We start from the raw sequence: 15,165 nt of genomic DNA, 5'->3' as shown, positions 1-15,165 counted from the left end.
CACCTGCAGGAGTGAAGAATTCACTAAATTGTGTTTTTAAGTCTGCCGATTTCTCAGTAGTGTCAACTGCGCATGTTGGCAATGGTGGAGTAAACAGAAGACCGGCTCAAGTTCAGAAAAACAAACACTGCTCACTCTTTCATTATTTATAATTCAGACTTTAGAAGTACACACACTGCAGATTCATACTGGATTAAAAGCAGTCTTAATTTTACTGTTGTAACTTTTAATTTTATGTATTTTAAAAATTTTGAGACATCTTTCATTATTATATTTTATTCTCATGTTACAGGAACGAAAGTGGTTATGTTAAATATTGAGTTGATACATCACAACCCCCCCCCTGCCCTTTTTTTTTCCTTCAGTTGACCTCTCCCTTCTGTGTTTAGAATCAAACGTCAGCGCACTGCTGGTCTTTGGGTCAGTGGCCATTTAGTACTCAGTAGAGTTCTTGTTTGAGGCTGCAATGTTAATGCTTCACTAAAACTGATTTTAAGGGACTAAGCAATGTATATATCTGCCCTTAGTTTGCACAGTGATCGCTGAGTAGAGACCTAAAGAGCAGAGCTCTCACCGTAAATCACCCCAAACCCCTCGTGCACGCTGTCCAGGTTACCCACACGGAGGAAGGTTGGCGTTCACAATGCTCAGTGAAAGTGATAGAGGAGCAATTACATGAAATTTAATTAGTTTATTAGTAAATGATGCCCAGAGACGAAAACGGCCTGCGTCCACTTCATAACTTCACTCTCGGTTTTGCGTTCATGGTTCATATTTACAGCTTCTTTTACAGCCATCTCACTCATCCATATCACTCTCTTCTGCTGAGTCTGACTGCTATTCAGATCAGGCTGGTCAGACTGTCACTCAATAGACACGTTATTCAGCGTTTCATTCGTTCATTTTCACTTTCAGTTTTCATTCATCATCCACTTTCCATTTTTATTTCCTTCCCTTCTTTTTCCTTCATCCATCCTGGGTCAGTGTGGTACAGAGTGAGGAGGGAGGGAAACCTGCAGGACACAGGAGAAGGTACCAGCACCACAACTCTCAGGAAAACATGTCAGATAGACTTCAGTTATTTAAAATCACTCCACAATTATTACCGTCAGACTGTAAAACTACACACTGCAGATTCATACTGGATTAAAATCACTCTACAATTATTACTGTCAGACTGTAAAACTACACACACTGCAGATTCATACTGGATTAAAATCGCTCCACAATTATTACCGTCAGACTGTAAAACTACACACACTGCAGATTCATACTGGATTAAAATCGCTCCACAATTATTACCGTCAGACTGTAAAACTACACACACTGCAGATTCATACTGGATTAAAATCACTCCACAATTATTACAGACAGACTGTAAAACTACACACTGCAGATTCATACTGGATTAAAATCACTCCACAATTATTACTGTCAGACTGTAAAACTACACACACTGCAGATTCATACTGGATTAAAATCACTCCACAATTATTACCGTCAGACTGTAAAACTACACACGCTGCAGATTCATACTGGATTAAAATCGCTCCACAATTATTACTGTCAGACTGTAAAACTACACACACTGCAGATTCATACTGGATTAAAATCGCTCCACAATTATTACCGTCAGACTGTAAAACTACACACACTGCAGATTCATACTGGATTAAAATCACTCCACAATTATTACAGTCAGACTGTAAAACTAAACACACTGCAGATTCATACTGGATTAAAATCACTCCACAATTATTACTGTCAGACTGTAAAACTACACACACTGCAGATTCATACTGGATTAAAATCACTCCACAATTATTACTGTCAGACTGTAAAACTACACACTGCAGATTCATACTGGATTAAAATCACTCCACAATTATTACCGTCAGACTGTAAAACTACACACGCTGCAGATTCATACTGGATTAAAATCACTCCACAATTATTACAGTCAGACTGTAAAACTACACACACTGCAGATTCATACTGGATTAAAATCTCTCCACAATTATTACAGACAGACTGTAAAACTACACACTGCAGATTCATACTTGATTAAAATCACTCCACAATTATTAGTCAGACTGTAAAACTACACACACTGCAGATTCATACTGGATTAAAATCACTCCACAATTATTACAGTCAGACTGTAAAACTACACACACTGCAGATTCATACTGGATTAAAATCACTCCACAATTATTACAGTCAGACTGTAAAACTACACACACTGCAGATTCATACTGGATTAAAATCACTCCACAATTATTACAGACAGACTGTAAAACTACACACTGCAGATTCATACTGGATTAAACTTGCAGATTTTATCACTAATCCCATTGTTCTCTTTAGAAACATCAGTTTAGGAGCGGCTTTTCATTTTAAAATGATTAAAACCATGTAAAGGAAATCTCTACACCACTGTTATCGTCATTAACAGTCACTGCTACACCTTTACACCTTTTGCTGATCCACACATCATTCCTGCCTTCTCTCTGTCATCTCTCTGTCTCTGTCTCCATCCCTCACTCTCTGATGTAGTATGAGCTGGTGTCCGTCAGATGTCCCTCGTCCAGAGAACGATGAAATGAATGCTAGAAGGTAAAGAGTGCTGAAAATTAAATCTGCACTTAAATGTTGTCTGTTTATTTTAACACTGTATCTGGATGGTCCACTGTAGGTACTTCGTAAGTGCTCAGTTGGCCTTTAAGTAACATACAACTAAGAATGTGTTGAATCTAAATTTAAACCTAACCCTCAGCTCCTAACCATAGTGTTGTTGCTAATCGACTGAACATTAAGAAAGTTTGTTAATGATTTACGTCTCTGTAGAGCATCTATATGGGAACATCCAAATAAAGTGTGAGAGAATTTCTTGTTTTGTGAAAAGTAATGAATGATTAAATAAACCCAGCAACATACTTTAAACTGCTGCTTATTGTAGAAATGTTATTTGCATTCATCCAAATGTTTGTAGGTTCCTGAGAAAATGAATGTTTAGAGTAACAACCAACAGAAAATCAGGTTTACAGTAACATGTGCTAACCACTGATTCTTCTTCTTTCAACGTCTTTCAACCGGAGCTACAGCGTCGCCAAATTCAGTGCAAAAAAAAGTGAGAGGCGGCCTCTAGAGACAGTGTTCAGTTTGTCCATTCTGGGCTCCACAGTTTAGAAGCAGAAGAACTGAAAGAGTCTCTCTGTTTTACTGAAGGTGTTTGTAGGTCAGTATCTGCAGATCTAAGATCGTAAACAGACAGACACTGTGATGTAAGCAGTGCTTTAAGGTCTTTAAAACTAGCAGCAGAGCTTTAAACTCTATCCTGAGTGGTCCAGGCAGCCAGTGCAGCTCTTATGAAGCGGGACAGATCTGATCTGTCTGGTGTTTTTGTTAGGATGCTGCTGCATTTTGTACGAGTTGTAAGGAATGTATAGTTTTCTTAGTAAGTCCAGTAAGAAGACCATTACAGTGATCAACTCTGCTGTAACAAATGCGTGAAGTTTCTCTGCTTCGCTCTGAGAGAGAAAAGGCTGAACTTTAGTGGTTTTCTCACATGATAAAAAGTTACTTTAGTGGCTGTGTTTACATGCCCAAAAAAAACAGAGCTCAGAGTCTAAGATCACACCCAGGTTTTTCCTGCAGGTTTGGTTTATGAAGCTAAAGAACCAAGTTTCTCATAAAACAGCGTTTTCTGAGTTTTAGTTTTTCCATTTTTTGTGATTTAAGCCCAGGCCCAGATCTTCCCTCTGAAACGGGAGCCTCAAATAAAAAGAGCATCACTTCATTAACAGCTACCAGCGCTGCTCTGTAGGCGACCCCGCCCGTCTGCAGTGACAGCAGAGGAGGGGAGAGTTCAGCTCCTCACTGCTGGGCTGTGGTTACATTTAGGGATCATAAGCCTTCAAAGAGGGGGCCAATTATTTATTATCGCCCACCACTAATTCTTCAGTGATATGAAGCTGAGGTCAGATATTCTCCAGATTCTAGTTAGAATTTTCTTGTTCCACCTTAAATGGTGCAGCAGTTGCATTCCGGCACGTGAGAACTGCTAGACCATTTTAGGGGGAACATAAACGCCAATAAACTAACGTAACATAATGGTTATCATATCTTTTAACAGAGAACTTTCACGTTTGTGGGTTTCTTTGGTCTCTTGTGCTCCATGTTGCCAGTTTTTCTTTTTTTCTCATATCACTCTTTTTGGAGTGTTTGGGGGTCGTGTAGCCCCAACGCTTTGCCCCACCCCTCTATCTCATCAAGAATCGAGACACCCTACCCCAGGCATGAATGCCCAATAGGGCTAAGTGGTAGGGGCGAGTGGTGAAATGGGATCGGGCCTTAGTTGTAGAAAATTTTGCGACATCCGTTGAGAAATATCCGACACACAGCTGCTCAGTCTGTCTACAGAGTCCTGAGCATCAGAAGGAATGGAAATGTATAAGTGGGTATCATCAGCATAGCTATGAAAATGTACAAGTCGGCTACTGTTTTGATTGCCGTGTCAACTGTTAGAAGTGGAGAGTCCTCCACCAGCTGATCTACCTCTGCTCAGTACATCTGCAGTTTTGTGCATGATTTTGTGAGCTTGTGTGAGAGACTCCACTTCCTCCTCTGGCTGTGGTGGACATCCTTTACAGACCTCAGACAAAGCCCTAAAGTCATTTCCGTTTGCCTCACACTCTGAGGCGGTGCAGCCTTTCAGTGCATCAGTTAGACTGAAGACTCGGCTCCTCATTCAGAATGACCAATATACTCATTTATGTTTCTGAGCCAGACGACTGGTAAGATTAAACGCTATTTATCTCATTGTATTGCTCATTTAGTGAAGACTGTCATTAAAATGTTCTTTCTTAAGTTTCTCGTTGCTCTAATGCAGTTCAGACTGTTTTTGTGTGTTTTGTGTTTGCACAAGGCTTGTCAGGCTTGACAGTTGTGTTTAGCTCACCTGGTACCTGTATTTTTAAATGTCACTAAGCATGAGGCTGTAGCTGATTGACCACTTTGTAGTCTGGGACATTAGAAACATCAGTTACACAAGATTGAGTTGTTCATTGATCAGTTAGGTAGGCATGTCGCTTCTGTGAGAGAGCCGCTTTCAAAGTCTTAGAACAGTGTGGTTGGTTATAAAGTCTTCTATTTTTAACAGAAAATGACTCTTATCTGCTGTACGATCTCTTATCAGCATTTCTAATGTCAGTAAACAGCTGGCAGCAGCATGGTGTACTTTTACAGCATTATTATGTTGGATATTCTAGGCCTTTTATTTCATACACAATAAATTCAGAGCGGTGTCGTTCCTCGACACTTGTTTGACCACCAAGCCTAAGTATTATTTCTGGTTTGTAAAATAAAACGAATTCAATAGTTTGTTGAAAGAAAATAAGAATCGAACGAACTAAGAAATACAAGAAGACTCTTCAAGGTTCAGAAGCGCAGGTCCTTTATTCTTTTCTTTGAGCATGGAGAATGTTCTTCCAACGGTCTTCGGATACACTCTCATTCATACAGGGAATATTCACATATTTTATACTCTCAGTGCAGGTGGGGTGATCACGCCCCACCTCTTTTTTGATGTCTCCCATTGTCCTGACGCTACCCTTATATCCAAATTGTCCTCCACATATCCATCATATGGGGTTCTTGTGGAAACCATTATTTCCAGGCCTAGCTTGATTTATTTTTTTTTAAAAACTTTGTGCGAGGTACCTCCTAACGCTCGCTAGTACTTTTCCACTCTGGCCGTTTGGCCTTGAGCAGTTCACAAGTTCACTCACCCCCTACAAAGGGCCTATCTTCTCTCTTACGCTCTACTAAGGAAGCCTGTTTTAGGGCACTTGCTCCAGTGTGCTAGGCCATTCTGTGCTTTATGATTTATCTACATAATACAAGACATTTTAGTTTTGGGAATCTTTAATTTACATCACCGCTTTGGTGTGAAATGGTTCAGATGTCTTTACAGTGGTGGTGATAGGAACCAGGGGTCACCATGACTACAACACAGATATAGACATTTTATTTACCATCCAGAGCCACCAGAGAACCTACACAAGTCTTCTGAGTTTATATGGAATGTTGATGATGGAAAATAGTGGAAAATCTGGAATAATAAGTTTTCTTTGGGGACTATTTTGCCGCACAGCTCCCTGCATGTCTCCCTCCACCATGAATGGAGTTGAAGTTCTCTAAACCATCATAAAACAGCGTCTCAGTCATCAGGCAGTGAATTCAGAACCATTTCATGTAGGAACTTTCTGTGAGGAGCTTTTAGAGGTGGACGTCTGGGTCCTATCACCACCACTGTGAACAGCTCTAAGTTTCTGCAGCGTTTCACTCCAAACCATGCTGAGTTTACATTCTAAGCTTTTTGTTATGCAGAATTTTTGTTAAAAATTGGTGTAATTCCTATTTAGATTGATTGATTACACAAACCTGAACCAGCTGGGAAGCTACAAGCTAGTTTACTTGTTTGGTTTATTTGCTAGATAAGGAAAAACTGAATGAGCGGTTGAGGTAGTTGGACTGTGAAGACCCCAACATCAGAAATCATTAAATAATCATTAGATTAATCATTGAGAAGCTGCTTCTGGGTTGGTGTTTTAGCAGGTTTGAGCTCTGTTATCTCAGCCTTTTCCTCTTAACACTGAGAACAGTGGTGTTAGAAGTTACAGATGTGTTTCACGCTGAGCTGTGAGGATGTAGAGAGTGAGACTCTGATAGGTGTGTGTGTGTCTGAAGGTTCTGAGTGATGGTTAAAGGCACCACAGAACATATATGAAGTTTTTGTTTGCATTTGTCTGGGTTTCGGTGAGTTTGTATACATGCCTTCAACAGTCTGGTAACTGCAATGCACACGAGTAATCAGATAATGGGGAAACTCCAGGTCTACGTGAGTCAGACAGTAATCAGACTTCTGCTTTGCAGCCAGCCAATAAATTCACAGAAGACGATGCAATATAAACGTAACATAAAGCTGGTCACGCTGCTTTAGCTGAAAATATGATCATACATCATGTCGAAGATGGATATTTAAATCCTTTATTTCCTGTATGGTTTACGAAGTGTTATTGCTGCCTCTCACGACATCCACTGTCTGATCTCATGCATGCTCAGACTGAGTGTTCACAGCACCAGAGAACTACAGAGATCTGATTAAGAGCAGGTCATTGAGTGCATGTATACACACTCCTTGTTGGCAGTGGACCTCAGGCTGATCACCACGTCACTGTAACCCTTATTAACTCTTCTTACTGATGTAAAGATGTGTCTATGTAAAACGATGATCTAACCATCAGTTTTGGAGCATTAAAACAATTAGAATCCGTTAATCATTTATAACACGTGCTTGGTTTTTCAGACACTAAAAATATCTACCTGTTTAAAAACATAAATACAAATAAAAGCTTGTTTGGATATTTTAATGGTTCTACTGTCTTTCACTGCTGTAAAAACATGTCTAATGTACATTGAACAGTGTAAATGTATCCTCAAAGATAAAGCAATAGCCTTAAAGGGGAATTACACTGAAAAATGTCATTATGATAAAATTAACTCTGAAAATTAACATGTCAGCAGTTTTTTGGAGTGAAACGCTACTTTCTAGAGAAACTGACCGAGTCAGAGCTGTTCACAGTGGTGGTGATAGGAACCAGACGTCCCCCTCTAAACGCTCCCTCGCAGAAAGTTCCTACATGAACTGGTTCTGAATTCACTGCCTGATGACTGAGACGCTGTTTTATGATAGTGTAGAGAACTTGCAGGGCGCTGTGCGGCAAAATAGTCCCCAAAGAAAACTTATTATTCCAGATTTTCTGCTATTTTCCATCATCAACATTCCATATAAAAGACTCGTGTAGGTTCACTGGTGGATTTGGATAGTCAGAATTGTTCACAGTGGTGGTGATAGGAACCCGACTCCCACCTCATAAAGCTCATTGTTTTATGACAGTTTTGAGAAGATTTTGGGACCTAAACCATATTTTTAAAATCCATTCCTGTTGGAGGGAAACATGCAGGGTGTTGTGAGCCAAAATAGTCCCCTAAGAAAACTACTTATTTCAGATTTTGAACTATTTTCCCATCATCAACATTTTTTGTGTGGGTTCACTGCTGGTTTCGGGTAGTAAATAGTTATTTATCCACTGTGTTTTTCTAAATTAAGGTCTACCAATATGATCAATTGAGCTGGATTGTGGTGAAAATGGCACTTATGAAACACAGTAACACAACAGGATTCCTCTTAGAATCTTAATGCATAGTAAATACAGATAGTGTAGTTAACTGGACATTATACTTACATTATTAATTGCTATAAGACAGCACTGCAGGCTTATTACACAGAGGTGAGAATATTTTAGATCATTATAGATCTGCAACACGAAATAAATCGGTAACACTTTTTTGTAATTCACATTTGTAAGCATCTATAAACACGTTTATAACAATGCATGTATGCATTTATAAAAATAAACTACACTGAATTACACTTTATTGCCATGTTTATTATACATTATAAATTGTTAATATAATGCGTTATAAGCAGCGTTAATAACAGGTTATACTGTCAGTGCCAAAGAGGTCAGTCCCAGCTTGGAGAGCATGAAGAAAAGATAAATAAAAAGTTTATTTACATTCTGAGATTTCGAGTACTTATTTCTCAGCATTGGTGCTGTTAGAGTTGCATCTTCAGGGCTTCAGTCCTGAATGTTCAGACTCTCCAAACAGGCCGTCCAGCCTAGAATCACTGCTACAGGGAGCTTTTCTTACCCAGCGTCTCACTTTAAATGTTACACTACATTACATCACAGCAAACCAAGTACCCATCAGCCCCTCCCCTGAACCCCCTTTGACATCACACTGAGTGTGAAGTCACTGTGGAGTGAAGGTCTGGAGAGGGAGAGGCGAGATAGTTGAGCGTTGTCATTACATTTGTTTTCTCACTGGTTGTTCATCCAAGTTTGTCAGCTCTTAATTGTTTGTTTTTATTCCTGTATGAACTGTGCTGTGATGAGTTATCTGACCGTTGTGTCTCTGTGGTCCTGCAGTTACAGTCTGGAGGGTCTGGTGGAGGGGGACGTTGGGACGTCATCGAGTCCGCGGCGGGTAGAATCTCAGTGCGAACCTGGGCGCACTGGCCGGCTGGACAGTGAAGAGAGGGGGTCACTGGTGTCCCTCACTGAGGAGGAGCAGGAGTCTGACATGGGGGATGCCAGCAGTCTGGACAGCCAGGTGAACACACAGCACAGCTTTTCTTAAAGGGCTGAAACTGTGGGTCATTTTATCGATATTAGGCCTGAGTGCGAGAGGACAGACCCGCACTCTCAGCTCCGGTTATGACACACAGTGGTCGAGATGTGAAGTACCTTATCTTGCATTTTAGGGCATGGAAGATGGTGTGTAATGTTTTAGGAAACCCTTAAATACTATGGCTGAATCTCAACTGGCTCCCTTTGCCCTATATATGGGTTCATTCTACAGAAACGTCCGAGGTGTCCGAGGAGTCACTGGTGTTACTGATCGTCATTGGTGTTCTACATAATAAAGGAAAAACCAGAGACATTTTTAATGAACAGTGCATTTTACATAACATCAAACCACACGTCAATCATGGAAAGTCCACTAAAATATGGAATTTAATCCATTTGTGTTCTGTTTTTTCTCAGTTACCTCAGAATAAAGTCGGTCACACCAGTGACTTCAGCTAAAAGCTTCATATGAAATCAGGAGCTAAAGGAGAAAATCTCTGAGAACTGAAAGAGACAGTGGACTCACCATGAGCTTCTCTTCATAGATCCTCAGAAAACAGGTCAAAGGAGGCAGAGTGATGTCATCAGTGTGACTTTTATTTCAAAATAAGAGTTTTTTGTTATGCGGTAACACCAGTGACACGATTCCTTGGAACTTTCATTATGTATTTTATAATATTTATTTGTGCACACACGTGTGTGTGTGTGTGTGTGTGTGTGTGTGTGTGTGTGTGTGTAAAGCTTAGTATTGACATAATTTGTAACAAGAACCATGGTTAAAAACAGAAGTGAATTAAAAATATTTTTATTGTGCAAAAAGGTTGAAAACAGGACTGAACAGTAAGCAAACAAGCATGTAACAGCAGAAATGGCTTTGTGGTGTTGGTCAATATCTCCATTGCTGATTACTGATACGGTATGCGTGCAGCCTTAGATATTATTCATGTTATTATGATTGCTGTCCATGTAAAATAACCTTTGTGGAAATAAAAGTGCAGTAGCGGCATTAATAAAAACGTACCCTGACCACCATTAACGTGATGATAAGTGAGTTTCTGCTGTTCGTGTTTTGACAGGTCAGATTTCTTGAACTTAAAGACAGTTTGCTGTGAATATTTTTTCACTTGGTGCCTTTAAATTGTAGCACATTTTGTGTAAAATGCCCAGCTCTATTATTTACATTACTGTGTTGTTTTTTTTCTAGCAGTCAGTTCAGACTGGATGGCGCGGCGCCGCTCCTCCCCCACTGACCCTCACCAAGTCCATCTCCATGTCCGCCATAAGTCCGAGGGACCTGGATGGTAAGTGTGTGTTTTCTGTTAAAGGTCTGGCTCTGTCTCCTCCTCTGAGTCCCTCTCTGCTGTTCTGGGATCAGTATTAAAGAACTTACACTATCAAACCACAGGAGCCTGAAGTCCTGCTGTAGTGCTGCACCCAGACCAGCTCACAGGGACACTTTCCCCAAAGCAGTGTGGTGTTAAAGTGATACTTTCCCTCCCTAACCTCAAATGTGGTCCATCAGCCGAGGCTTGTTTGGTGTCTGAACTTCTTTAGTTTTAGCACTGCAGCTACGAGGCTGATGTTCATGGTCAGGAAAAAAAGGCACATTTTTGTTTATCAAAGCACAAACAGTGGAAATCTGCCTATAAATGTACTACAGCGGTCTTAAAGGGGAAACACATGTTTCAACATTTCTGCATAATTAAACAGAATGTAAACAGAGCGGTTCTGAGTGGTTTGGAGTGAAACGCTCTGTTCTAGAGAAACTTACTGACTCAGAACTGTTCACAGTGGTGGTGATAGGAACCAGACGTCCACCTCTAAAAGCTCCTCACTGAAAGTTCCTACATGAAATGGTTCTGAATTCACTGCCTGATGACTGAGACGCTGTTTTATGATAGTTTAGAGAACTTAAACTCCATTCATGGTGGAGGGAGACATGCAGGGCGCTGTGCGGCAAAATAGTCCCCAAAGAAAACTAATAATTCCAGATTTTCCACTATTTTCCACCAACATTCCATACAAACTCAGAAGACTCGTGTAGGTTTTCTGGTGGTTCTGGGTGGTAAATAAAATGTCTATATCTGTGTTGTAGTCATGGCGACGTCTGGTTCCCATCACCACCACTGTAAAGACATCTGAACCATTTCACACCAAACCTCTCAGAACCTCTCTGATCTTTTTCTTAACTGTTTTTAAATTGTTGTAAGGTATGAAATATGATGCAATTATGTTCTCCAACTAAAGGTTCTGAAGACATACCAAAGAGACACCACCCAAGCAGTGAGACTATCAGTAAGGGTGGACTAAAGTACATCAGCATAGCTAAAAGCTACAGTAAAGCCTTATTTAACACCTACTTTAGTCCATATTTATACATACTGTGTCAGAAACCACATAATCAAGGCTATTAACGTTAGCATTGTGCTAACTGGTGAGACGTCAGCTTCCATTTCTTGTTGGCTATGTTAGCCTCATAGATGCAGTGCTAGAACTAAACTCCACACAGCTGCCTTGTTGAGTTAAGTTGGGAAAATCATGTACGTCAGATTAGAGCTGGGTCATTTGGCAAAATGTAATAGCACAATACTTCCCGAAGCTTTTTGGTGATGCACAATATGTCACAATGTAACAATTTTTTTCTGGCATCTAATAAGTTGTAACAGACCAAGTAGCACCACATTTTAAAAATACCGTCAATCTATGAATCTAATTACTTGTATTCATCATTTCACACTAAATCAAATTAAACCAGGCTAAAGATGCTCTCTGTTTAAGCAAACGTGCAGCTGGGAAGTGATTTTTTTTTTTTTTTTTTTTTTTTTTTTTTTAGGACTGACTGTTGACGATACTTATGTTGTGATATAGTTATGTAATTATCACAATAATGATAAATATTGTCATATTGCCCAGCTCTACATCAGATTCTTAGTCTAATGGGCTGAGTTAAAGGGCTGTGTTGCTTTCCGGAAACTAAAACTGGCCCATCACCTCATTTGTTTCCCTGTCAGTCGGTTTGCGAGCGTCTGTCTACGTCCACCTCTGTACCTTCTTCTACGGTAAACCCCCGACGTTTGATACCTGTCCTGCTAACAGCAGTGGTTTGGCCTGTGGTGTGGATCTCTCTGCTCTTTTGACCTGCTTTAACTGGGCTTGGAGCCTTTTCTTCTTCTTTGAGCACTGGCTCTGGATGGAGCACGGCTTCACGGTGTGCTGGCGCACTGTTTTTGGGTTTGTTTTGGGAATGGAGACGCACCCTCACTAGCGGTCTGTACTGTAGTAACCCCTGGTTTGATCTCTTTTCTGCCCGCCGTCATGGAACTCTGCAGTGATTGGACGAGCTCGACCCAAGCGGCGAATCAGCTTCTCCTTCAGCGTCTCGCCAATCCTGCCCAAATCTAAAACTCTCTTTGCTATTGGCTCTTCATCCAGTGAGGATGAGGAGGCTGCCAGTAAGTAAAACAGCTACACTCCCAGAATGCCTGCTGTGGACCCCGTAGTCCCCTACTTTACTTCTTGTTTTTTTGCGCCCCCTGTTGTTACTAAGTGGATGTTCAGCCCTGCCCCAGGTGTTTAATGGAATAACCTTGGCGTGATTAAGTGAGTGTCCCTGTTTGAGTGTCTCTTCATCGAGGCTTAAAGGAGTGGTTCACTAAAAAATCTCGGCTGTTCAGTAAGTTGGATGTTTTGGGTTTTCTGGTGGACCATTCCTTTATACAAGTCGCTCATGTTTCAGCAGATGCCGTGTTGACATTAATCTAAATTCTGCATATATTTATACTTTATCTTACATGTCTGATATAAATATAAATATACACTAATTGTGTCTGTCAAGATTTTTGTCATTTTTATCGTCTTATTAACGCATTTGTCGTTGTATGAGTTCATAGATTTTCCAGCAGTGACCGTATAAATCTGTACACGGTTGTGTGTAAACGTTTAGTGATATTCCATGTTTTGTAAGTGTAAATAAGTGAACACAACTCCGTCTGTCTGTCTGTCTGTCTAGCTATCTGTCTAGCTGTTTGTCTATCTAGCTGTCTGTCTGTTTGTCTATCTATCTAGCTGTCTGTCTGTCTGTCTGTCTGTCTATCTATCTATCTAGCTGTCTATCTAGCTGTCTGTCTAGCTGTCTGTCTAACTGTCTGTCTAACTGTCTGTCTGTCTGTCTGTCTGTCTATATATCTAGCTATCTGTCTCTCTATCTGTCTAGCTGGCTGTCTGTCTGTCTGTCTGTCTGTCTGTCTGTCTGTCTAGCTATATATCTAGCTGTCTGTCTGTCTGTCTGTCTGTCTGTCTGTCTGTCTGTCTGTCTGTCTGTCTGTCTAGCTATATATCTAGCTGTCTTTCTGTCTGTCTAGCTATTTATCCATCTGTCTGTCTATCTAGCTGTCTAGCTATCTGTCTGTCTGTCTGTCTAGCTATATATCTAGCTATCTGTCTCTCTATCTGTCTAGCTGTTTGTCTGTCTGTCTGTCTGTCTGTCTGTCTTTCTGTCTAGCTATATATCTAGCTGTCTTTCTGTCTATCTAGCTATTTATCCATCTATCTGTCTATCTAGCTGTCTAGCTATCTGTCTGTCTAGCTGTATGTCTATCTATCCAGCTGTCTAGCCATCTGTCTGTCTATCTGTCTGTTGCACAACACAGCTGCACTTCCACCTCTTGGCACACTGGCTTTACACATATTACAAGTATCTGTGTTTGCTGTGTTTCTAGAGTAAAATATCTCCAAATATGCGACTTCTTGGTCAAAAACCGACAGTGGATGTCATTCGCTCACTCGGTTACAGACGAAATGACCACGGGTTCGTGGTAAGATGTGGAGTGGAATCTGAACTGGTGATGTATCTGTTATTTTATGTGAGGTTAGGGCGGGTTCATGGTCCAGCGCAAGCTGCGCACTGGAATATGGATCGGTGAGTGGATCACCACGAGTGAAGTGACGTCAATATCAGACCCAATATCAATATAGGAACGGATCTGTCCCATCTGTAATCATTACCTGACCTTACTAATGCTCTTGTGGCTGAATGCAGTCAAATCCTCAGGGCAATGTTCTGATATCTAGTATAAAGCCTTCCCAGAAGAGTAGAGGCTGTTGCTGCAGCACAACCTCACTGTGAATACCGGCTGTGCTTGATCTTCTGACAGTCTAAGCAGCAGAACGTTTATGGAGCAGCAGCAGTGTTTAAGACTGAGGAGCAGAGAGGAGCGACTGCTGCTGAATGAAGGCATTCAGCCGACCGCTGCACCATCTGGAATGACCATCTAGCTTTCCCTGGTGGAGTGTCAGGCTCCCTCCGCTGTAAACGGAGACGTTATTTCCCATTATTGCGAGCTGACTGAGGCGGAGGAAAGGGCTTTCTGGGAGTAATATGCAGGAACCCGGAGCAGTCGTTACATGGCTGTGTCACGGATGAGCAGTCTTTCTAGTTCTCTCTTTATTCTCTTCCCACTGGCTTTCTGTTCCAGCTCTGATCCACATAAACACGTCGTAAGGCCCCGAATGCCTTAGTCGGTTTTCCGTGTGGAGTTTCGTCACTCATCTCAGAATTTAAAGATGTTTTGTTTTTGTTTGAGGAGGAAAAAAGAGAAAGAGGATTCCCCGAACATATTTTTAAGTCTCAAAAATAATATACGTTAATTAAATTAATTATTTTCAAAAGCTGAGCCGCATCAGAGGGATCAAAGAGCCGCGGGTTGCCGACCCCTGGCCTAGTGATCTTGACCATAGGATCTGACACTTCTCTTGATCTGACAGGCGCAGGTTTCACTATAACCAGCACCAAGGCCGAGCCTACTAGCCATTAAGCCAGTCAGAAACAGGGGGGGCGGGACTTGCTTTGACCAAACAAATTGATAGATTCAGTAGGAAATCCCGGGAAATACACGTGCGAATTTTTTTC

General features: G+C 41.0%; 1 protein-coding gene across 7 annotated transcripts in view; it reads left to right on the top strand.

The window, feature by feature from the left end:
* akap13 (A-kinase anchoring protein 13) overlaps positions 1-15,165 on the top strand; it is a 174,892-nt gene that overhangs the window by 110,689 nt on the left and 49,038 nt on the right. For 4 of the 7 annotated variants that reach the window (XM_037540397.1, XM_037540396.1, XM_037540399.1 and 1 more), the window contains exons 12-16: positions 985-1,032; positions 2,557-2,616; positions 9,057-9,240; positions 10,462-10,558; positions 12,587-12,709. In XM_037540397.1, coding sequence (XP_037396294.1) covers positions 985-1,032; positions 2,557-2,616; positions 9,057-9,240; positions 10,462-10,558; positions 12,587-12,709 — 512 coding nt within the window. The remainder of the gene's footprint in view (positions 1-984; positions 1,033-2,556; positions 2,617-9,056; positions 9,241-10,461; positions 10,559-12,586; positions 12,710-15,165) is intronic. The other 3 variants (XM_037540398.1, XM_037540401.1, XM_037540400.1) reach the window with 3 other exon arrangements.

The sequence above is a fragment of the Pygocentrus nattereri genome, chromosome 8 (assembly GCF_015220715.1).
Source record: "Pygocentrus nattereri isolate fPygNat1 chromosome 8, fPygNat1.pri, whole genome shotgun sequence".
Lineage (NCBI taxonomy): Eukaryota > Metazoa > Chordata > Actinopteri > Characiformes > Serrasalmidae > Pygocentrus > Pygocentrus nattereri.
The sequence above is the reverse complement of the archived record's forward strand: the minus strand, read 5'-3'. Positions and strand labels throughout refer to the sequence as shown.